Source organism: Leucopleurus acutus, assembly GCF_964270905.1.
Source record: "Leucopleurus acutus genome assembly, chromosome: 2".
NCBI lineage: Eukaryota > Metazoa > Chordata > Mammalia > Artiodactyla > Delphinidae > Leucopleurus > Leucopleurus acutus.
Genome location: NC_139143.1, coordinates 145,616,500 through 145,642,395, shown reverse-complemented (window position 1 = coordinate 145,642,395; position 25,896 = coordinate 145,616,500). Strand labels below are relative to the sequence as shown.

The 25,896-nt window shown below is 40.9% G+C and overlaps 1 protein-coding gene across 1 annotated transcript in view; it reads left to right on the top strand.

The window, feature by feature from the left end:
• The window catches only part of C8A (complement C8 alpha chain), a 65,857-nt gene that overhangs the window by 6,024 nt on the left and 33,937 nt on the right, over nt 1–25,896 (top strand). The window contains exons 2-5 of the mRNA XM_082833992.1: nt 13,003–13,105; nt 18,496–18,640; nt 19,625–19,772; nt 25,120–25,309. Of these exons, the coding sequence (XP_082690118.1) occupies nt 13,003–13,105; nt 18,496–18,640; nt 19,625–19,772; nt 25,120–25,309 (586 nt within the window). The remainder of the gene's footprint in view (nt 1–13,002; nt 13,106–18,495; nt 18,641–19,624; nt 19,773–25,119; nt 25,310–25,896) is intronic.

Below are 25,896 nucleotides of genomic sequence, written 5' to 3'. Positions count from 1 at the left end.
TTACTGTCTATATAACCTTAACCACATTATTTCATCTTCCTCTGAATCTGTTTTACTTATCTATAAAATAGGTATAATAATTCCTACTCCACAGGGGTCTAGTAAAATTTAAATTATATAACATAAGATCAAATGAGATAATATATTCATACAAAAGTTTTTATTGAGTTCCCACTGTATGCCAGGTACTGTGCTCACGGGACCGTGGTGGTCAGCAGAGTCATGACCCCTGCCTTGCAGAACTTGGAGTCTAAGGGTGGGAATAAAGTGTAGGAGGCTCTACATACGTGGCATTTGTTAGCATAGGGCAAGGCAAACCATCTGGAGGACATGAGACTTAACTGAACTGGGAAGGTCTGACCAGATGGATGAGGTGTGATTATTCAGTGTGGAGGAAAGAGCATTATGCATATATTGCAGGAGAGCCTGGAACATGCTTAGAACCAGAAGTTCTGTGTGGAATTCTATGTGTACCTGGAACACAGTAGACACTTTTTTTTCATTTGTTCATTCATTCATTCATTCCTTTTGTTCATTCATTCAATACATATTCCAGGTATGCTACGTGATGAGCAAAACAGATAATGTCCTTACCCTCCTGGAATTTACAGTGTAGTGATGGAATCAGTCACTAAACATGTAAACCAAACATTTCGGTAAAAATTGTGATAAATTGTATGAAGGAAGCAAACAGGGTCCTTTGATAGAGGCTATCGAGCAATCTAAAAATAGGCAGGTTGGGGCGTTCTCTACGGAGGTGGATTTAAGCTGAGATACGAAGGATGGTGTGAGGAGAAACCAAGTGAAGAGTAGGGAGAGTGGAGAGGTCAGCACATGCTAAGATCCCCCTGCAGGAAATGGCTCATCACATTTGAGGACCTGCAGGATGGGAGCAGCGTGAGACCAGGGGATCGAGTCCTGAGAGGATGTCAGAAAGGTGGGCAGGGGCCAGACCACAGAGGACCTTGGGCACCATGGTGAGGAATTTTGATTTTAGTCTATGTGTAGTAAAACAAACAAACAAACAAAAATAACTGGAGGATCTTATACAGGAGGGATATTATCTGATTTCTAATTTTAAAAAATCATCCTGGTGTCTGTGCAGAGAAGGGATTGGAGGAAATTGAAGTGGAATATCTTGGACCATAGGAGGCCATAGCAATTATCTGGGTGAGAGATAACGGTGCCTTAAATTAGGACGGGGGCAGCTGAGGCAGGCACAAGGGAAGATATTTGAGATATATCTTGAAAGCAAAATTGACAGAAATTTCCAAAGGACTGGATATGGGGGTGAGGGCAAGGAAGGAATTAAAGACCACTGTCAGGTATCTGGCTTAAGCAGCTGTGTGTTAGGGTAGTTCCACTTACTGATGTGGATAAAATTGAGAGAGGAACAGTTAAAAGGAGAAAATTAAGAGTTTCGATTCAGAGCCATTAAGTTTGCCATGCCTGACAGGCACCTAGTGGAGATATAAAATGGGGCAGTTGGATAAACAAAACAGGATTTCTGAGCAGTGGTCCAGGTTGAAGATCTAAATCTAGGAGGCATTAGCATAGGTGGTATGTGAAACCCAGGAAATGGATATCACCTTCTTAAGAGTGAGAAAAGCAAAAAAAGAAAGGCAAGACTACACCCTGAGGAATTCTAGTTTTCAGACACATCAAAGAGAACTGGCCACAGAGGTAGGAAGGGGGCAAGGAAGTGTGGAACTGAAGAAGTCCAAGCGAGGAAAGATTTCAAGAAGGAACAATGGTTAACAGAGGGCAATTAAGACCAAGCTGGAAAACTTTCCACTGGATTTAGCAACATGGAGGTCACTAGAGACTCAGCACTTTCAAGGTCAAATTTTAAATATGTTTCATGATGTCCTTCCCATGCAACTGAATGGGAGTAGCTCCAGGTTATATAATTAGTGACAATCAGTCTTGAATATAAGCTGAGTCTATTTATTAGGATGACCCACTGGAAATAATCAGTGTTGGGCCTTCTGACCTAGCCTGAGATGGGTAGCTAATTAATTATTTTGTGATCTAAATTGCTGAGGTGGCCACATTCTATGGTCAAGCATTTGACTCACAGGTTACATGTTCAAGTCTAGGTTTTAGGCCATTTGAGGCCTTTTGCCCCAAATGCCACCCTATCTAAAAAGGCAGATGGAAAGCATCTCACTAGTCCCCAGCCCTCCACAGCACAGGCATTCAATATGTTTTTGATGAAGATGGAGAGGTTTAATGCGCATGTCTGGGGTTGAGAAGGTTAGAGAGAAGAAACTAACATGTATGTCAGGCTGATGCTTGGGGCTTTCCATGCTTTGCATATGTAATCTCACTCCATATTCAAAACAGTCTCACAAGTTATTATTATCTCTGTTTTTTAGCTATAAATAGCAGAAACTGGATTTAAATGCATGTTTGGTAGACTCGAAAGCCCTTTCTGTTACATCAGTGCTTCTTCAACTGTATTAAATAGTCTTACAGATATTACATGAAAGAAAAAAATGACCTATAGTCACAAATTGGGTAAATGCTCTGTTAAGTAAATTAAAATGCAGAACTTTTCAGAGCCTTAATGTGTTGTTGGGCATTTTAAATCTCCAAGAGCAGTATGTTGTATACAAGTTATCCAAATGTATGTGACCAGGTAACTTTACTTCTTTTCCTCCTCACCTCTGGTGTGTATCTCAGGAACTAGTACTCCACAGAGCATACTTTGGGAACCCTGCACATAGCACTATATTCCCTTGTGGTGATTCTACAGATGAAAAACTTAATAGCCAGACAGTTAAAGAAACTTGCTCATAGTGGCACAGCAAGGTAGATGCCAACTAAAGACTAGAATCAAAGACTCCTGAATCTTACTGCTCTACGTTAACTCTCTCCCTGCTTGAGTAAATTTTCAGTAGCCGGAAGATGCTTTCAAACTATTTGCCAAGATTTACTAGGCCACAGATTTATTAAATGTTCCTGAAGTAATTGAAAAATTGATGCGGTTCTTTTGGAAAGCCATTTGGCCGTATGTGTCATAAGCTTTGAAACCATTTGTATCCTTCAACCCAGCCATCCTATTCTACAGGAAGTATCTTCAGTAAGTAACTTAGAATACAGAAAAACTGGGTGCTCAGTACTCTAATTGTTTAATGTTAGTGGAATGGAACAATGTGCAGTCATCATAAAAAGTTTACATTTCTCTGATAATATTAAATGGAAAAATAAAGATATAAAAATGTAATAGTATGACCTCAACTATGTTATAAAAATTAAGAATGAAAGGAAATATAACAAAGTATTAATGGTGGTGGAATGTGGGGCAATTTTTTTCTTTTATAATCTTTTCGATGTTCTCTTTAGGAGAACGTATGACTTTTATAATCAACAAAAAATAAACTACCTTAAAAAATGCATTGGAACGATAAGAGAAGATGCCCGTCATACGGATATTGGCTAAAAGGTTGGAGCCCTGTAATGACTTAATGAATGGTCCTTGTGTACCTTCTGTAGCCTTGCTTCAGTGATAGCATGACTGTGTGTTCCTCTGTCTAGACATCACGTCACAAAGCTTTTAAAACTACAGCAACACAGCGCTGCTCTAAGCTTTTGCTTCCATCTATTAACACTGTTTCCTTCCATTTTGACATCATAATGCAGTCTCTATGGGCTTACAATGATATTATCTTGACAATTCTACAGTGAGACGCAGAACTAACACTAGAGTCATTTTCTGCTCCCAAACCTCCTCCCTGTAACTTCTCTCCCACGTTTTAGTGATCAGAACTCTTGTTTTTCTCCGTGTTTCTATGCTTCACACTTTTATTATTAGGACAATCTATCAGAAAAATGACATATGGACCAAACCTTGAGCCATCTGAATGTCTAGACACCAGGATCATTTAATTAGATTCTAACTGGAAATTAGGTTCAAATGAATTTCTAAACAATGTCATTCTATTTCCCATACATTGGTTTCATTCCTTCTATCCTCTTTTTATCCTTTCTTCCTTCCTTCGTTCCTTCCTTCCTCCCTTCCTTCCTTCCCCCCTCTCCCTCCCTCACTTTCTCCCTTATTTTCTTTCCTCTCCTAAATATTTACTGACCACCTTCCTTGGGTCTGGCACCATGATAAGTGCCAGGAGTTCAGTAGCAAACATATGAACAGTACAAGTACCTGCCTCCATAGAGATTATGATCTGGTGGAGAAGGCAGAAATTATACAAACATTATAAGTATGAAAATTAAGTGTTGAGAAGAAGATGTGCAGAGATTGACAAATCATATGAAGGGAGATATCTATCAGTCTGGGTGTTGAGAAATGTTTTCCTAAGGAACCGATGTTTATGATGAGACTGAAAGATACCTAGGAGTCGCCCAGGAGAAAGGTAGTTGGATTCTTTCACGATTGGGTTTTACAGGTAGTTGTGATCAAGGGAACAGTGGGGTCCAGGAATTCAGGACATAAGTAAAATTTTAAAATGATGGATCATGAAATCAAAACTGATTATAAAGGAAAATGAAGATAGGAGAGGTCTTACTGATAGAGAGAAAGCTTAGGTGTCAATGGAGGCCACAATGAGGTCCAAGAAAAGTGCATGGGAATCCTTGAGCATATAGATATAGAAGGAGATGAGGCTGTGGAGCCCCAGATAACTATTTGCAGGTGACTCATGAATTAGTGATTTGGAGGAGAAGCTGTTTCAGAGAGTAAGAAAGTCCAGGATGAAAACATGGAAGATAATAGAGTGAAGAAAAGGGTCATTGGAGAGGAAGAAAAGGAGCAACTGAGAGTGCAGAGCATTGGATGGTTCATTTATAGGGATGCTGAGGTCTCCCAGCATGATGAGAGGAACTGGAGTAGAGAGGAAGATGGTGAGCTGAGCACTGAAGTTTTTTTGAAGGGATAATAGGGCTGGCGCTCTATACTAGCATCATTTTATAGATCAGATTTTCTCAAAGTGTGGTCTACAGACTCCAGGGAGTCCCCAAGATCTTTTCAGCGTGATGCCTGAGTGTTCAAAACAATTTTACAATAATACTAAGACATTATTCGCTCTTTTCACTGTGTTTATGTTTGCACTGACAGTGTAAAAGTAATGGTGGACCAGTCCCTCCCATCAGGAAACTTGCACAAGCCTCTTAGATAGCCTCATCCACCAGAGGGCAGACAGCAGAAGCAAGAACTCCAATCCTGCAGCCTGTAGTACAAAAGCCACATTCACAGAAAGACAGACAAGAAGAAAAGGCAGAGGGCTATGTACCAGATGAAGGAACAAGATAAAACCCCAGAAAACAACTAAATGAAGTGGAGACAGGCAACCTTCCAGGAAAAGAATTCAGAATAATGATAGTGAAGATGATCCAGGACCTTGGAAAATGAATGGAGGCAAAGATCGAGAAGATGCAAGAAATGTTTAACAAAGACCTAGAAGAATTAAAGTACAAACAAACAGAGATGAACAATACAATAACTGAAATGAAAACTACACTAGAAGGAAACAATAGCAGAATAACTGAGGCAGATGAACGGATAAGTGACCTGGAAGACAGAATGGTGGAATTCACTGCCACAGAACAGAAGAAAAAAGAATGAAAAGAAATGAAGACAGCCTAAGAGACCCCTGGGACAACATTAAACGCAACAACATTCACATTATAGGGGTCCCAGAAGAAGAAGAGAGAGAGAAAGGACCCGAGAAAATATTTGAAGAGATTATAGTCGAAAACTTCCCTAACACGGGAAAGGAAATAGCCACTCAAGTTCAGGAAGCGCAGTGAGTCCCATAGACGATAAACCCAAGGAGAAACACACCAAGACATATAGTAATCAAACTGGCAAAAATTAAAGACAAAAATTATTGAAAGCAGCAAGGGAAAACTGACAAATAACATAAAAGGGAGCTCCCATAAGGTTAAGAGCTGATTTCTCAGCAGAAACTCTACAAGCCAGAAGGGAGTGGCATGATATACTTAAAGTGATGAAAGAGAAGAACCTACAACTAAGATTACTCTACCCAGCAAGGATCTCAGATTCGATGGAGAAATCAAAAGCCTTACAGACAAGCAAAAGCTAAGAGAATTCAGCACTACCAAACCAGCTCTACAACAAATGCTGAAGAAACTTCTCTAAGTGGGAAACACAAGAGAAGAAAAGGACCTAAAAAAAAAAACCCAAAACAATTAAGAAAATGGTCATAGGAACAAACATATCGATAATTACCTTCAACGTGAATGGATTAAATGCTCCAACCAAAAGACACAGGCTTGCTGAATGGCTACAAAAACAAGACCCATATATATGCTGTCTACAAGAGACCCACTTCAGACTTAGGGACACAACAGACTGAAAGTGAGGGGATGGAAAAAGATATTCCATGCAAATGGAAATCAAAAGAAAGCTGCAGCAGCAATACTCATATCAGATAAAATAGACTTTAAAATAAAGAATGTTACAAGAGACAAGGAAAGACACTACATAATGATCAAGGGATCAATCCAAGAAGAAGATATAACAATTATAAATATATATGCACCCAACATAGGAGCACCTCAATACATAAGGCAATTGCTAACAGCTATAAAAGAGGAAATCGACAGTAACACAATAATAGTCGGGGACTTTAACACCTCACTTACACCAATGGACAGATCATCCAAAATGAAAATAAATAAGGAAACAGAAGCTTTAAATGACACAATAGACCAGATAGATTTAACTGATAATTATAGGACATTCCATCCAAAAACAACAGATTACACATTCTTCTCAGGTGCGCACAGAATATTCTCCAGGAGAGATCATATCTTGGGTCACAAATCAAGCCTCAGTAAATTTAAGAAAATTGAAATCATATCAAGCATCTTTTCTGACCACAACGCTATGAGATTAGAAACGAATTACAGGGAAAAAAATGTAAAAAACACAAACACATGGAGGCTAAACAATACGTTACTAAATAACCAAGATATCACTGAAGAAATCAAAGAGGAAATCAAAAAATACCTAGAGACAAATGACAATGAAAACACGATGCTCCAAAACCTATGGGATGCAGCAAAAGCAGTTCTAAGAGGGAAGTTTATAGCTATACAAGCCTACCTCAAGAAACAAGAAAAATCTCAAATAAACAATCTAACCTTACACTTAAAGGAACTAGAGAAAGAAGAACAAACAAAACCCAAAGTTAGTAGAAGGAAAGAAATCATAAAGATCAGAGCAGAAATAAATGAAATAGAAACAAAGGAAACAATAGCAAAGATCAATAAAACTAAAAGCTGGTTCTTTGAGAAGATAAACAAAATTGATAAACCACTAGCCAGACTCATCAAGGAAAAGAGGGAGAGAAGTCAAATCAATGAAATTAGAAATGAAAAAGGAGAAGTTACAACAGACACCATAGAAATACAAAGCATCCTAAGAGACTACTACAAGCAACTCTATGCCAATAAAATGGACAACCTGGAAGAAATGGACAAATTCTTAGAAAGGTATAACCTTCCAAGACTGAACCAGGAAGAAACAGAAAATATGAACAGACCAATTACAAGTAATGAAATTGAAACTGTGATTAAAAATCTTCCAACAAACAAAAGTCCAGGACCAGATGGCTTCACAGGTTAATTCTATCAAACACTTACAGAAAAACTAACACCCATCCTTCTCAAACTCTTCCAAAAAATTGCAGAGGAAGGAACACTCCCAAACTCATTCTACAAGGCCACCAGCACCCTGATACCAAAAGCAGACGAAGGTACTACAAAAAAAGAAAATTACAGACCAATATCACTGATGAATATAGATGCAAAATTCCTCAACAAAATACTAGCAAACAGAATCCAACAATACATTAAAAGGGTCATACACCATGATCAAGTGGGATTTATCCTAGGGATGCAAGGATTCTTCAATATATGCAAATCAATCAATGTGATACACCATATTAACAAACTGAAGAATAAAAACCATATGATCATGTCAATAGATGCAGAAAAAGCTTTTGACAAAATTCAACACCTATTTATGATAAAAACCCTCCAGAAAGTGGGCATAGAGGGAACCTACCTCAACATAATAAAGGCCATATATGACAAACCCACAGCAAACATCATTCTCAGTGGTGAAAAACTGAAAGCATTTCCTCTAAGATCAGGAACAAGACAAGGATGTCCACTCTCACCACTACTACTAAACATAGTTTTGGAAGTCCTAGCCATGGCAATCAGAGAAGGAAAAGAAATAAAAGGAATACAAATTGGAAAAGAAGAAGTAAAACTGTCACTGTTTGCAGATGACATGATACTATACATAGAGAATCCTAAAGACGCCACCAGAAAACTACTAGTGCTAATCAATGAATATGGTAAAGTTGCAGGATACAAAATTAAGGCACAGAAATCTCTTGCATTCCTATACACTAATGATGAAAAATCTGAAAGAGAAATTAAGGAAACACTCCCATTTACCACTGCAACGAAAAGAATAAAATACCTAGGAATAAACCTACCTTGGGAGACAAAAGACCTGTATGCAGAAAACTATAAGACAGTGATGAAAGACATTAAAGATGAAACGAACAGATGGAGAGATATACTGTGTTCTTGGATTGGAATAATCAATATTGTGAAAATGACTATACTACTCAAAGCAATCTAAAGATTCAGTGCAATCCCTATGAAATTACCAATGGCATGTTTTACGGAACTATAACAAAAAAATCTTAAAATTTGTATGGAGACACAAAAGACCCCTAATAGCTAAAGCAGTCTTGAGGGGAAAAAAACGGAGCTGGAGGAATCAGACTCTCTGACTTCAAACTATACTACAAAACTACAGTAATTAAGACAGTATGGTACTGGCACAAAAACAGAAACATAGATCAATGGAACAAGATAGAAAGCCCAGAGATAAACCCACGCACCTATGGTCAACTAATCTATGACAAAGGAGGCAAGGATATACAATGGAGAAAAGAAAGTCTCTTCAATAAGTGTTGCTGGGAAAACTGGACAGCTACATGTAAAAGAATGAAATTAGAACACTCCCTAACACAATACAAAAAAATAAACTCAAAATGGGTTAGAGACCTAAATGTAAGACCGGACACTCTAAAACTCTTAGAGGAAAATATAGGAAGAACACTCTTTGACATAAATCACAGCAAGATCTTTTTTCATCCACCTCCTAATGGAAATAGAAACAAAAAAACATAAATGGGACCTAATGAAACTTCAAAGCTTTTGCACAGCAAAGGAAACCATAAACAAGACGAAAAGACATCCCTCAGAATGGGAGAAAATATTTGCAAACGAATCGACGGACAAAGGATTAATCTCCTAAATATATAAACAGCTCATGCATCTCAATACTAAAAAAACAAACAACCCAATTCAATAATGGGTAGAAGACCTAAATAGACATTTTCCAAAGAAGACATACAGATGGCCAAGAGGCACATGAAAAGCTGCTCAACATCATTAATTATTAGAGAAATGCAAATCAAAACTACAATGAGGTATCACCTCACACCGGCTAAAATGGGCATCATCAGAAAATCTACAAACAACAAATGCTGGAGAGGGTGTGGAGAAAAGGGAACCCTCTTGCACTGTTGGTGGGAATGTAAATTGATACAGCTACTCTGGAGAACAGTATGGAGGTTCCTTAAAAAACTAAAAATAGAATTAACATATGATCCAGCAATCCTACCACTGGGCATATACCCAGAGAAAACCATAATTCAAAAAGAAACATGCACCCCAATGTTCATTGCAGCACTATTTACAGTAGCTAGGTCATGGAAGCAACCTAAATGCCCATCGACAGATGAATGGATAAAGAAGTTGTGGTACATATATACAATGGAATATTACTCAGTCATAAAAAGGAACGAAATTGGGTCATTTGTTGAGACGTGGATGGATCTAGAGACTGTCATACAGAGTGAAGTAAGTCAAAAAGAGAAAAACAAATATCATATATTAATACATATATGTGGAACCTAGAAGATGGCACAGATGAACTGGTTTTCACGGCAGAAATTGAGACACAGATGTAGAGAACAAACGTGTGGACACCAAGGGGGTAAAGCAGCGGGGGCAGGGGGTGGAGATGTGATGAATTGGGAGATTGGGATTGACATGTATGCACTGATGTGTATAAAATGGATGACTAATAAGAACCTGCTGTATAAAAAAATAAATTAAATAAAATTCAAAAACTAAAAAGAAAAAAAAAAAGTAATGGTGGCTAAAACTACTGTAACCTTGATGCAAATCAAGGCATTGACACCAAACTCACAGGAAAGAAATTGTTTCACTTAGAAAAGTCCTGAAAATAGTTTAAATTGTTAATTTTATTAAAACCCAATCTTTGAATACATGTTACTTAAATATTATTTGTGGCAAAATGGAAAAGGTGCATGAAGAACTTCTACTGTACCTAAGTATGAGGGTACGGTACATGTTTTTTCTTGAGAAAAAACAATTGTTTGAGTTGTAAGTCAGTGTTGATGCCTTTTTCCTGGAACACTGTTTTTACTTGACAGATTAACTGCCAAACAAACTATGGTTATTCAGGCTAAGATACTTGGCAGACACTGTCTCAAAAATGAGCAGAGGGCCTATTACTTCCAGGAAAACAAACGGCATTATTTGTTACCAATGACAAAATTTGGGCTTTCAAATGAAAATTAAAATTTTGGAAAACATATTCACTACCATGAACTTGAGATCACTGGTAATATTAATAAATTTGACTTATTAATATGTTATAGTGAAATGTGTGAGTATTTTTAAGATATGTACACTCAGAGAACCATTGTTTTGTAAATTTCCAATGTCTGATGTTATAAAAATCATGTATGGGTACCAGATACATTTAAAGGATACATAGATCAATGGGTTTTAATGTAACAGAGTATAAAAAATTCACTGATAGGATTTCAGGTTCCAAGTGCAATTAACATTTAAGAAATGACTGCTTTTCAAGATTTGGTGTAGCGTCAAAGAACATCCAAAATTATCTGAGAAGGCTATTATAACACTCCTCAACTACATAATTTTTTTCAACTACATAACTGTATGAGGCTGGAGTTTCTTCATAGATTTCAACCAAAGCAACATAAAGCAACGTATTGAATGAAGAAGCAGAAATGAGAATCTAGCTGCTTTCTACTAAACCAGACATCAAAAGAGATTTGCAAAAACATAAAACAGTAACACTCTTTTCAATAATTATGTTTCTTGGAAATGGATTTTTAAATAAACATATATGGTAACATGTAATGGTTTTGTTGTAATTTTAAATGGATAAATAAATATTTCGAAATTTCTCAGTTTTGATGTTTGGATTCTGTGACTGTCGATCGACCCAGTCCCGTTAAACAAAAGCTCTTCAGAGTCCTCAATAGTTTGTTAGAGTATAAAATGTTCCTGGGACCAAAGTCTGAGAACCAGTGATAAAGGTGAACATCACTTTCCTGATGATCCTAGAGCTTCCTGTTTGGGGTTTCAGCATAGGGGGCATCATTCATCGCGTGCAGCAGTTCACAGCATAATTAGCATGAGTTCTGAAGTACTACAGCATCATCCCTGCATACAGTAGAGGCACAATAAATTTTTATTCTTCATTTCTTTTTTTTTTTTTTTTTTTTGCGGTACGCGGGCCTCTCACTGTTGTGGCCTCTCCCATTGCGGAGCACAGGCTCTGGACGCGCAGGCTCAGCGTCCATGGCTCATGGGCCCAGCCAGATCTTCCCGGACCGGGGCACGAACCCGTGTCCCCTGCATCGGCAGGCGGACTCTCAACCACTGAGCCACCAGGGAAGCCCTATTCTTCATTTCTTAAAACTGGAAATGATCGGAGGGAAAACGTGCACAACTCTTTTGCTGTTGTTGCTTAAATTTTACATCTCAAAATTGATGCAGGGAAAGGAAAAGAGTTCTGAAGATGGAAACTGGTGATGGTTGCACAACAATATGAATGTACTTAATGCCACTGAACTGTAAGCCTCAAAATGGTTACGGTAAAATGTAAATTTTATGTTACATGTATTTTACCGCAATAAAATATTGGGGAAGAAAAGAGCATTAGGCCATCTAACTTTTGTTTTAAAAACAGCACATGCAATTCTTAAGAAGGAAGATAGAATCATTCTAGTATTAGAAGTACCCTTACAGCCCAGTGTTCCAAGTAAAAATAACTGCATTTATGGACGTTCCTCTCCTTTCCCTGCTCCATCCCCACTCCCACTTCCAGATAACTTTAAGGCTAAGGGAATATATATTGTGATATTGCTTCATGTTCTACAGCTACAGGTACCAAGATGCCCAAATCAAGGGGTAACCTTTATAAATTAAAAAATTAAGCATCCATAAAAAAAGAAAATCCTTCCATCTGTGACAACGTTAATGAACCTGGAGGACATTATGCTAAGTGAAATAAGCCAGACAGGAAAAGACAATACTGCATGATCTCACTTATATGTGGAATCTAAAAAAGTCTAACTCATAAAGCCAGATAGTAGAATAGTGGTTACAAGGGGCTTGCGGGGTCAGGAACATGGGGAGAGGCTGGTCATAGGCTATAAACTTTCTGTCATAAGCTGAAAAAGTTCTGGGGTTCTGATGCACAGCACAGTGACTATAGTTAGTAATAGTGTATTGTACACTTGGAATTTGCTAGGAGAGTAGATCTGAAGTGTTTTTACCACACACACAAAAAAAAAAGAAAGAAAGAAAAGGCAACTATGGGAGGTGATGGATGTGTTTCCCTTGGTTGTGATAATCATGTCACAATGTATATGTATGTCAAACCATCACGTTGGTCATCCTAAATATACCATACGATTGTTGTCAATTATACCTCAATAGAGCTGGAGAAAAATTCAGCACCTGTTTTCATATTATTAAGATACTGTCATGTTAAAAGACATTTTTGAATGTATAATTACAAAAATTAAAATGATCATGATAAAAAGTTTAAAAATTGAAGCAAGGGGTCTCTTCTCTCTTTAGGAGAGTCAGTCGGGCTGTTCAGAGTTCTACTCCCACAGCTGTTTCCTGCCAGCTGGGCAACTGGGGAGAGTGGACAGATTGCTTTCCATGCCAGGAGAAAAAGGTGAGACATTTATGACCAATTTTGGAGCATTTAACATTTAAATTGTGTACTAGGCATTCAAATGGAGATAAACAGTCACGTCTATAAATCTAGAGGCCTGGGGAGAAAAGGGTATTCAGAAGCCATACGCATGTGGCTGGTGGAACTTATTTCTGCCTCTTCTGATTTTGTTTGTAAGGCATTTGGATGAGGTTGCAAAAGATGTGTATGTTACGGCTTAGATGCAGAAAAGTGGTACTCCGGACCTGGGCACACTGATCCCCACTGGCCACTCTGGGTCCTGGCCTACGTATTACCTTCCAATGAGGGTCATCTGGAGGGACCAATGGCTTAGGAACAAAATGCCAAGCTGTCCATGACCTATGAGGAACTGAGATAAACCAAAGCGTGTCACACAGGGTGTTCCTGAGGATTTCACTTTCATGCACTGAAAAGGCTGACATGCCCAATGAACAGATGTGTATCTATCTTGCCCATCTAAGTGGTTTTAATTGGTCCAAGATGATCGCTAAACTCAGTGGCATAAGGGGGATGTTGAGAGCACTTGGCTCTGTCAGGGAGGAGTATTACAATTCTGTCTTTGTTCAGAATCACTGGCTCATGGTGACAATAGAAAGAAGAGTAACTTCTATTCTGTTTTCTTAGTATTTTATCTTTTTTTTTTTTTTTTTTTTTTTTTGCAGTACGCGGGCCTCTCACTGCTGTGGCCTCTCCCGTTGCGGAGCACAGGCTCTGGACGCGCAGGCTCAGCGGCCATGGCTCACGGGCCCAGCCGCTCCGCGGCATGTGGGATCTTCCCGGACCGGGGCACGAACCCGTGTCCCCTACATCGGCAGGCAGACTCTCAACCACTGCACCACCAGGGAAGCCCTGCTTTCTTAGTATTTTAAAATCTCTGCAGACGACACACGCCTTCACTGGATGCACCCAGGGTGGGTGCAGGCCAGACGTGGTACACCACTGCCGAACCTTGTCTATTAGCCTATTGCTGTCAAGCCTGTTTTTAGCTTCGATTCTGCAGCTAAGATTCTGGCTTGCACCTTATTTGCTGTGTTACTTTGGACATAATTTTTTACCTTCTCTGTGCCTCTGATTCCTAATCTATAAATGTGAGTAGAAACAGTACTTACACCATAGAGTTATTGAGAGCGTTAAATGAGTAATGCATGCAAAGTGCTTTTCATGGCATCTGGCACAAAGTAAGTGTTCAATAAATGTGAGCTGTTTCTATACTTCCTATCTGTGCCCTCCTCTCCAACCCCACTCCCACTGCCTTGAATCAAGCCCTGCTCTACTCTCACTGATAGTCCTCCTTCCTCCAGACCCCCTCCTCAGTTAAATGCAAAAGTGCCCTGTGGGGCTTCCCTGGTGGTGCGGTGGTTGGGAGTCCGCCTGCCGATGCAGGGGACATGGGTTCGTGCCCCGGTCCGGGAAGATCCCACATGCCGCGGAGCGGCTGGGTACGTGAGCCATGGCCGCTGAGCCTGCGCGTCGGAGCCTGTGCTCCGCAATGGGAGAGGCCACAACAGTGAGAGGCCTGTGTACCGCAAAAAAAAAAAAGTGCCCTGTGAAGTTTTGATGACACTGGCAGAAACACCATTTGGAGCTCGTTTATTCAACTTTGAAGGCTAAACTTTACGATTTTGCCTCTCCCATCTCTAGGATATGCCAAAGAATCTTAGACGTCCCAGTTTAAAAATATCTGGCCCCCAATTCTCATTCTGCTTTGACATCCTGGATTCGTTTTCTGAGGCTGCTGTAACAAATGCCAAAAACTGGTTGGCTCAGAACAACAGAAATGTATTCTCTCAGAGTTCTGCAATCAAGGTGTCAGCTCGGCCAGGCTCTCTCTGGAAGCTCTAGGGGAGAAGCCATTCTTTGCTCCTTCCACCTTCTGGTGGCTGCCTTGCTCCAATCTCTGCTCCTGTCTGCATCCCCCCTTCCCTTCTCTGTGTCTCCTTTATGTGTCTATGTGAAATCTCCCTCTGCTTTCCTCTTATAAGGACACTGTGATGGCATTTAGGGTCCTCCTGGATAATCCAGAGTAATTTCTCCAAATTAATGATGTCTGCAAAGATCCTTTTTCCAAATAAGATAACATTTACAACTTTCAAGGATTAGGACTTAATTTCTTTGCATGGCCTTTAGTCAACCTATTATACATTTAAACAGCATCCTAAAACTACGTTTTTCTCTTGTGCTGCAGTTTAGATAGCAGAGAGCACAGGTGAATGACTTACAGTTTAAATCAACGTTTATTACTTTCTTAGGGACTCAAAAAGACATGTGTCTTTAAAGTAATCCTTAAAATAATTAAATTCTGTTAATTTTTTAACTGAAAGGCCATCTGAGTTTCTTTCTATTAATATTTTTCTTCCTCTCAAAATCACGCAATCAATGACGTGCATTTCTGGAAAGAAACATTTTCTACTAGCTAGAAAAGAAAAAATTATGTCTTAATGATACCAACCACGGGTAATGGCATGGAGAGGTCCCTAGGGACGTATCCTTACCAACCTTTCTGCAATACAATGTCTTCCTTATTTGATAACAACCTAGAAAATAAGGAGCGGGTGGGAATGAACCTCATGTCTGCACCATCATTCCAAGTACAGAAACCACAGGAAGGATGATAATGACAATATATAGTCGCCATTATTAAATAATTTCTGTATACCAAGGACTGTGCTAATGCTTTAAATAAATCATCTTCTTATTTGACTTCCACAGCCAACAGTAGGTGACAGACACCACTCAATCCCTTTGCTTAGTTTGCCCAGTAAGAATGTGGCAGAGCCTCGATTTAAAACTCGGTCTGTCTGATTCCAAAATGCCTGCGAACCTGAGCTATATGCCTCTCCTGCCTCTCCCGGAGCTATATGGAGAGTAGTAAGTGATATTAGAGGTCACCTAATCCAATTCCCACTCAGTCATAATCCTTCCAGAGTAGCCCAACAGCTGGCTACGAGGATGATGACGACGTTGATAACTATTATTACTAAGCGCATACCAGAACCACGCAGAATGCTGATGTCTTTACCTGTGTTAATCACTAATCTTCAGAACACTCTCATCTCTCTCATCTTACAGATGAGAAAACCGAGAGGGTCAGAGACGTTAAGTAATTTACCCAGTGACACATATACCGTAAGTGGCAGAACTGAAATTCTAACCCAGCTTAAAATGGGATCATTAATAGTACTTAACCCCCTAGACTTGTGAGGATTAACTGACATAAAGAATGTAAAGGGTTTGGGCCATAGTAAGCACTCAATAACTGGTAGCTACCATCACCATCATCACCATGATGGTAACTTCAGGTCTTATAACTGATGAATGTTTTCAAGGTTGAGAAAGAATTGGCTATACATTTGTATGATGAGCTCTCTTTTATTTACTGCATTGTAGGGCAAGAGAGTGGGTAGAAAATGAAAATATCCTCCTATTCCCACACTGATCACTAATTATAATCTCTTCTCACCTAGTTTACAAATCTTTTATTGTTGTTATTAACTAAAAGTCAGGGAAGGTAAATGGGCAGGTTGGATCCTCACTTCTTTTTGCTACCTCTGCCTCTTTGCTAAGAGGCAGTTAAGTAGGTAGAAGTGTGCAAGAGGAAAGGGAGGGGAAGCTTCACACTCAGCCCTGGAAGCATCTGGAAAAGGCTGCACTGATAATGATGTGGAAACCACTTCCATTTATTGAGCACCAGTGATATGCCAGGCCCAGGGCTAGGTGTGTCCTCAGACCTTCTCTCACTTAGTTCTCACAAAACCCTTTTGAGGTAAGGTCCCATCATACCCATTTTACATACTAGACAGTGGTCGCTCAGAAAAGATAAGTGACTTGCTCATGGGCAGTTGGTCAGTGAATCCAGGATTTGGCCCTAAATTGGTCTAATCTCATGCCTGTGCTCTTTCAACTATAGGACACAGGTGAAGGAATCATAAGTAATTGTGATTAGTGAGGTCAACGAAGCCACCTCATTTTATAGATTTGGAAAGTGAGGCAGAAAGTGCCAGGCTCTGATAACTTTACCCAGCAAGTAATAAATAGATTCAGGTCAGGAACTCAATTCGCTTACTTCTCAAATCATTGCCTTCCTATTTACTTATTAACAGTTTTGAAGCTAGGGCCTATGGGCTAAGAGACAGCAGAAAATATGGTGCTGACTGACACTCCGTGTGAAGCTCTTCATACAGCATGTTTTATATTGTTATATTTTTTATCTCCTCAACCATCTCTAAGCTTCTTAAAGACAGGGATGGAACTTCAATTTCTTGGAATATCTTACTGTTCAGCTTCTTCCTGATACTCTAGTATCTAACACTGTACACCCTAGAGAAGACAGTGTCATAAAAACATTGAGCCCAAGACTGGTATGCATTTTTTATTCTTTCGCTCCTTCTTTCAGTAAGTATTTATTCATCTGCAGTCAGAGCTGGACACAGGGTCTCAGATGATGTCTTCAGAGCTCTTTTTGTCTCTCTAATTGTTGGATGGGCTCTTTCTATAATAGGCAAGATGACCACTTGATACCCACAATTCCCAGCAACTTCAGCTAAAAAGAAACTATCTTTTCCAATAGTTCTGAAAGAAACTTCCCAGAGATGACTATGATTGCCCTAAGGTTGAGTCATGAACCAATCATTGCAACTTGGCAGATGACTGGTACTCTGGTTGCCCTGCCTCGTTCACATCCACACGTCCTGTGACTGAGGGGGTGACGTCACCCCCACCTGAACCATACGAGACATGCCACAAGGAAAGAGGAAATGCCATGACCAGAAGAAATTCTTCAAAGGAAAAGTGATAAACGTCTTTTCAAAGGTGACTACCATGTAACTGACCATAGATCAAGTGCCAAGTATATGAAGCCAAATAAGACGTGGCCTCCCTTTGCTGACCCTAACCTTATGTGCAAATTGTTCCTAAACTAGTGAGAAACGTAAACAAAGAAGTGGACAATCAATCACAACCTTATATGACCAGTGCTAGGAGAGAGGGTACATAGGGAACTGAGAATATATTACTTAGTTAGGGAAGTCTGTTCCCGTGGAGGTAAACCGTGAGTCTTGAAAGATGAATAGGTACTAACTGGCTTCAGAAGGGGGAGACAGAGGTTGTTTCTAGCAAGTAGGAAGACCCTAGAAATAACTAGTCCAAACCTCTCATTTGATGTTTGGAGGTCCTACTCAATATTCCAGCTGGTGACAGTGCCACCTCTGGTTGAACACCGCCATTTATGATCACTCATCCCCGCAAAAGACAGCTTTGCAGGCAGCTCTCAATCATTAGACAGTCATTCCTTATGTTAAGCTGAGACCTGCCTGCACCAATCTCAGTTGATTGATAGACAATGAATGTGTCTGGTTCCAAATCTGATTTAGTACAGATACCGGAGCCTCCTGCAGCCTAACAAGTTCGGGGGAACCATCTGCAGTGGGACTGTCTGGGACCAAGCCAGCTGTCACAGTCCCACAGCTTGTGTGAAGCAAGCACAGTGTGGACAGGATTTCCAGTGTAAGGAGACAGGTGAGTAGCATCTCAGAAGGATAACAGCTGTGCCTGTCAAACTTAATATGCAAAACAGTTCTCCAGGAGCTTGTTAGAATGCAGGCTCTTGAGCCCTTCCCCTAGAAGTTGTCGTTCTGGGGTTTGGGATGGGACCCAGGAAGCTGAATTTTAAGCCAAGTCAGCAGCCCAAGTAAATTTGAGGCAACTTTGCTGGAACACCTGTTGAGTTGGAAAAGGTACAATTCACTCATCCATCCATTCATTGAGTAAATGCTGATTGGGTACATATGATGGCCAGACAATGTGCTACCTGCTGGTGATGCAGAGGTGAAAAGTCCTTGTGCCTGATCTCAGAGTACTCCTAGTCTCTTTGGGAGACAGACCTATAAGGAATCAATGACAGTGTCCTGTGATAGACAGTGTAATGGGTGTATGTACAGGGTCCAATGTACGGACTCTGGCAGGGGGTGCCTAAATCTGCTTTGGGCAGTCAGGGCAGGATTCAAAATGGTACTTGAGCTGAGACTTAGAAAATGAAAAAGAGTTTGCTAGGAGACAGAATGTGCAAAAACGCAGAGATTTAGGGACTCACAACGAGCCCAGAATAAGTGCTTTGGGAAGAGAGGCAGGGGATGGGCCAGGTAGGTTACCGGGGGCCAGACAGTGACATTTGGAAGCAGAGGAATGGGGAGATCCTGAAGGATGCAGAGCAAGGGATGACATGGCCAGACTGGAATTTTAGAAAGATCCCTGGGGCTGCAATGTGGAGACTGAATTAGAAAGAGCAGGCCTGGGGCAGGGTCTGAGCTGGGGGGCTACAGGTGAGAGACATGGGGGCTGGAGGGAGGGCAGAGGCAGTGAGGATGGAAGGAGGATGGAACAGGACTGGGAGGAGCGAAGGGCTATTTCAGGGGTGGAACGGACATGGTGACTATGGATGCAGGTCATGAGGGAGGGGGAGGAGTCCCGGACACTCTAGAAGCATCCACGGCTTCTCCTCAGGTCGCTGCCTGAAACGCCACCTGGTGTGTAATGGAGAAAATGACTGCCTGGATGGCTCTGATGAGGACAACTGTGAAGACATCAGGGTCTTGGAAGATGACTGCAGCCAGTATGACCCGATTCCAGGATCAGAGAGGGTGGCCTTGGGGTGAGTCGCTGCCGGCTGGCTGTCGGGAGCAGGGCACGATTTCTCTCCAATCATGAGTATTAGTTTCAGGGAAAGAAGAGGGTCTTTGGGGGGAATCTCTCTGGAGTGTATCCTGTGAGGCCGTCCTCACCATCCCTCTAAGTGGCTTCGTCCATCTGGGCTGCTCTAACAAAACACCACACACTGGGTGGCTTATCTACAACAGAAATGTGTTTCTCACAGTTCTGAGGCTGGTAGTCTGAGATCAGGGTGTTAGCCTGGTCAGGTGAGGGTGTTCTTTCAGGCCGCAGACTTCTCGTTGTGCCCTCACACGGTGGAAGGGGCTAGGGAGCTCTATGGGGTCTCCTTGATAAGAGCACTGATGTCATTCACGAGGGCTCCACTCTCATGACCTAAGCGCCTCCCAAAGGTCTCCCTCCAAATACCACCACATGAGGGGTTAGAGTTTCAACATATGAATTTTACAGGACATAGCTCATGTTTTCCCCTTTATGTCTCTGCCCAAGGGTCCTCCTTTCACCCTTTCCCACTCTACTGCTCATTCCTCTTGCCCCAATTCCATTTCCAAGGCCCTTTTAAGAGGCTACACCTTCCATGAAGGCTTCCAGTATCCCCAAAAGACAGCACTTCTCTGGCCCAAGTGCACTTTCCAGTAGCCCTGTTCTTACTCTGCTTTGCACTGTGGTTGCTGATATAACCAAGGCTTTAGGGTGAGATGGGGTGGGGCTTGAATCTCCACTTTGCCATTGCTGGCTTATAACTCTCAGGCCAGTTTCTTTATCTGTTGAGATTCAATCAGCCTCAATTCTAACTTTACTTCACTGTGCACCTTATGTTCATGTTTAGTCCCTTGCACACATCATACTCTTTTCTTCTCACTTCATAAAGTTAGTTCCTTCTTTCTGAAATGTCCTTCCCTGTATTCCTAACTGGTTAACTTTTTGCCTAGTGTTGTGCCCTGAATTGTATCCCCCTAAAACTTGTATGTTGAAGCCCTAACCCCCAATATGGTCGTATTTAGAGATAGGGCCTTTACAGAGGTAATTAAGGTCAAATGAGCTCATAAGGGTGGGGCCCTAATCCAATAGGACTGGTGTCCTTGTAAGAAGAAGAAGAGACACCAGAGAGCTCTCTCTCACCTCTCACCATGTGCACAGAGAAGGGGCCATGTGATGCTATGGCGAGAAGCTGGCCATCTGCAACCCGGGAAGAGAGGCCTCACCGAAACCAACCCTGATGGCACCTTTCTCTTAGACTTCTAGCCTCCAGGACTGAGAGAACATAAATGTCTATTCTTCGAGTCATCCAGACTTGGGTATTGTATTGGGTATGGTACTTTGCTATGACAGCCCAGCTAAGACACCTAGGCATCACCTCCTCTAGCTGGTCTTTTTGACACCCCCTTCCCTCCTCTCAACACTGTCTAGGCTGGCTTAGTCCCCTCCTACTGTTCCCAGCATCCCTGTGTGTTCTACTCTCCCAGGACTTATCCAACAGGGCAGAGACATCTGTTCCCCAGGCTAAGGGGTCCTCATCATTTTCTGCTTCTCCAGCATCCAGCACAGGGCCACACTCATAGTGACACATGGTATTGTTAGTTCCCTGACACTTTGCTTTGGGCCTTGTCCCCTGACTTGAGTATAAACTCTTTGAGGGCCGAGGCTGCTCTGATTCATCTTTTTCATCTCCTCAGCCCTTATGTCAGAGCTTTCCCCATAACAGCCTCTCACTGAGTATTGATTGCAGTGAAACAAATCAATATGACCAACTGAACCTTTACAGATGAGGAAAGAGAGAGAGACAGTACTCATCACCCAGTGACCCAGCCACATGGCAGCCCACTCTGGGTCAGGTGTGGGTGCTGCAAAATGCAGCTGTCATTCATTGAGGTTTAATTACGTTCAGATCACAGTCCACAAGGTCTAAAGTATTTACTATCTGGCCCTTTGTAAAAAAAAAAATAAGATTTTAAATTAAAAAAAATAAAATAAGATTTCCTACAAGATAGGACAGAATCCTGTAAATGCATGTAGACACACACGTATGAAAAGATGATCAAATTCCTGTTTCTTTTAGACAAATAATATTAGTTTTCTTGGACTGCCATAACAAAGTGCCACAAACTAAGTGGCTTAATCAATAGAAATTTATTTTCTCAGGAGGCTAGAAGTCTCAGAATCAGGTCTCAGCAGGATTGCTTTTTCTGAGGCCTCTCTCCTTGGCTTGTGAATGGCCGTCTTCTCCCTTTGTCGTCACATGGTCTTCCCGCTGTACATGGCTGTGTCCTAACTTCCTCTTCTTAGAAGGATACCAGTCCTACTGGATTAGGGCCCTCCCTAATAACTTCATTTTAACTTAATTACCTCTTTAAGCATCCTATCACCAAAACACAGTCAAATTCTGAGGTTTTGGGAGTTAGGACTTCAACATACAAATATTGGGAGAACATATTTCAGCCTCTAACACCAATAAAAGGGGATTCTTGTTGATTTTGAAAGTGACTGTGGGATAAACAGACTACAAGCATGAAATATTGAGGTTTTGACTTGAAAAACAATTCCCTCATAATTGACAAAAATATCACAGACCATGACCCTGCTCTCATATGATTCAATCAGGAGATTTCAAAGGTACTTGCTGATTCGTGTGCTTTGCCACACCTAACACTGAAACCAGTAGAATGGGCCCAACTCCACTCCCAGCAGCTGACATTATGGTGGTTTCTTCATTCATCTCGAGATCTCAGAGGCCTTTCCTGATATCTTATTTTTTCTAATTTAGGCATTTCCCAGTTTTTAATTTTTATTTATTGTTACAGAAGTAATGCCTATTAGAGGTAAAAACTGAAATTCTTCCTTCACTATCCCTAACCTGGTCCCACCCACTCACCCTCTCTCTCTTCCCTCCCTAGAGCTGACCCCTGTTACATGATTTCACAATCATGTAAAAATGCATTGACAACATACACTGTATGGAAGGTATGCCTATCAGGTGTATTGTGCATTATAGACATAAGTGTATTTTACATAAATGTGATCAGACTACATATTGTCCATAACTTGCTTTTTTCACTTAATAATATATTTTGAAGATTTTCCTCCCATATCTTCTATTGTCTTTTTCTAGGCAGCATAGTGTTCCTTAACAGGGGTCAGCAGACTATGGCCTGAACACCAAATTCAGCCTGCTGTCTATTTTTAAATAAAGTTTTATTGAAACACAGCTTCTGCCCTACAGTGGAAGAGTTCAGTAGTTGCAACAGAAACCTATGTAGCCTACAAGGCCTAAAGTATTTACTATCTGGCCCTTTGTAAAAAATAAAATAAGATTTCCCAATTCTCCTATAGTATAACTATATAATTTATTTAACTACCTCCTACTGAAAGATAATTAGATTGTTTTCCATTTTTCTCCTATAGACAGTGCTGCAATGAACATTCTTACATACATAATTTTATACCCATGTGTGACTATTTCTAAATTCCGAAAAGTAGAATGTCTTTCTGTATTTTCACTGGGGCTTCTGCAATCACATTTTTAAAATATACATAGGCTTTACTTATGGTTAGAGGTTACATTACAATCTTAGGGCTTATTGTTCTTTAGAGTTTTTCTTTGGCCCATTAGAGGGCCTGTATTTATCAGCTATAGGCAGAAACATGTTCCACAGGGGCAAAGATAGAAACTGCAGGGTAAAGACTAAGAACCCAGATTGTAGTATCCAAAAAAATCTAGGAAAAAAATCCAGCTATGACTATAGGCAAGGTACTTAATTTTTCTGAGCTTCAATTTTTGCATTTGCAAAATTGTCATGAGGTTGAAAGTTAATGTATGCTAAATGTCTGGTATAGTGTGTATTCAATTCATCATAGCTATTATTATATCACTTCCACTAATGTGAAGAAAGAGATGGGGAAAGGAAGAGAAGAAGGAAGTGAACTTACATTGAATTTCTACTATATGCCAGGTGCTCTACAATTATCCATTTATTCCTTTGAAGTAGGTTTTATTCACAGTTTTTCCCCTGCTCGTCTGCCTTTGTGCCCTTTCACAGAGGACATAAATGAACATGACAAATGCCATGCCAGAGGCGATCACTGAATGCCATGGGAACACAGAGGAAGGACAATCGTCTGTCCAGGATAATCAAAGAAGGCAATACAGAGGACGCAACATTTGAGTTGGGTCTTAAAGGCTGAGCAGGAGTTTGAGAGGCAAAGACAAGCAATCATTTTATTATCCACAACATATGAGGCTTAGATTGTTAGGTCTTATAACTCTTAGCCAACTTTCAATGATTTGTTCGGTTAACTTTCTCTTTGTATGAGATTAAAGCAGATTTTCACCTGTTTCACATGATTTTTACCTAAATATGGTTAAACCATCCATGACCTAAAACAGAGAACTTGGGCAGATAGATTTGAAATACCCCAGAGAGGGAAGTATGGGAAATATTTCTGGAAAGGTATTGGGCTAGGGGAAAAGAAGTATTACTATCAACTGTACTTCTGTTTTATTCTGATACTCTAATTAGACTTCACAAAACCCAGGAGAGGTAGTTTTTCTATGTCTGTTTTTCAAATGAGGAAAATGAGCTTCAGGAAGTTTCTAGAATGTGTCCAAAGTCACACAGCTAGTAAATGACAGAGCTGGAAATTAAGCAGGCGTCTCCCTGACCTCCACACTGTGCCTCCTCCATGCCAAGGCCTTTCTGAGGATTAGATCCTCAGCTTACCACTATGAACTACACCCAATATTTCAAACCTATTTTTTAGCAGCAAAACCTTTTCTGAAATCATACTAACAAAAACAACAGCGACATTTATTTAACACTTCATATATGCTAAGTACTGTTACTTGTTTTAACTCATTGTTTAATTCTGTGAGGGCAGTAGTATTAGCTGCTTTTTACAAATGATTAAACTGAGGCACAGAGAGGTTAAATGATCTGCCCAAGGTCACACAACTAGATGTGGCAGAGATAGGAAACGGGTCCAGACTGTCTGGTTCCTGTGCTTGGACTCTTGATAATCATGCATATTCTTCTTCAATTTACTCAACAAATATTTAGAGGTGCCTCCCATGTGGGAGCACTGTTATAGATGCTGAACGGAGTTGTCTGGCTGATCTGGTCTAAGGGAACCTGGGGGCCCAGGGCCAGTCCACTCAGTCTCCCATTGTTGCCCAAAGTGGCCCTTAAGGTACTTCAAGGAAATCTGGGGTTCCACAGAACACAGTTTGAGAAATGCCGCTCAGCCCACCAGCTACTCATGGTCCAGAGGATATTTTGTGCTATCTCTGCTCTTCCAATGCTCTCTCCCAGAAGCTGCTTGCCTTTTCAATTTAGGTATAATGTCCTGACCCAGAAAGAAACTCAGAGCGTATACGATGTCAGGTATTATGGGGGCCAGTGTGAGACCGTATACAACGGGGAATGGAGAGAGCTTCGGTACGACCCCACCTGTGAGCGTCTCTACTATGGAGATGATGAGAAGTACTTCCGGAAACCCTACAATTTCCTGAAGTACCACTTTGAGGTAAGTCTGAACAGGGGTGCTCACAGGCCACTGGGTGGGTGCAGGGAGGGGAAGCTGTTGGTGGAGATAGCTGCCTTGCTTTGGAAGACCTTATTTCCTGTGGGGTATGCTGGTGGCTGAAGGTCCCACTGCACCTGCCCTCACGCATGCTTAGTGCTGAAGAGGCAATGGCAGGGCCAGTGAGCCGCATACTGTAAATGGGACCAGCCCCTGCTAGATCTCGGCTCCAGTCCTAAGTCAATAAAATAGATTCGGGGCCTGATTTTCTAGGCTGCTTGTCAGAAGACCTATTTCCAGGTTTTGACTCTATTAGAATAGATGTATAACAGACCTTGAGCAGCTCACTGCCCCTCCACGGGCCCAGGTTACTAAGATGTAAAGTGGGGGCAGGAGAGGAGGTGGCTGGGGGTTCTGAGAACTGTGCTCCTGCTTCACCGGGAGCTGGTCCTCACTGGTGACCTTCATCTCTTGACTTTCTGTCCATGATTTTGTTGGAAGAAAGGGTTCCGCTATTGCAAAGTGCTTGCAAACTGTTGATGATCCCTAAGAGTCTCTCTCTTTAAAATTCTGCGGTCTCCTGGTCACCC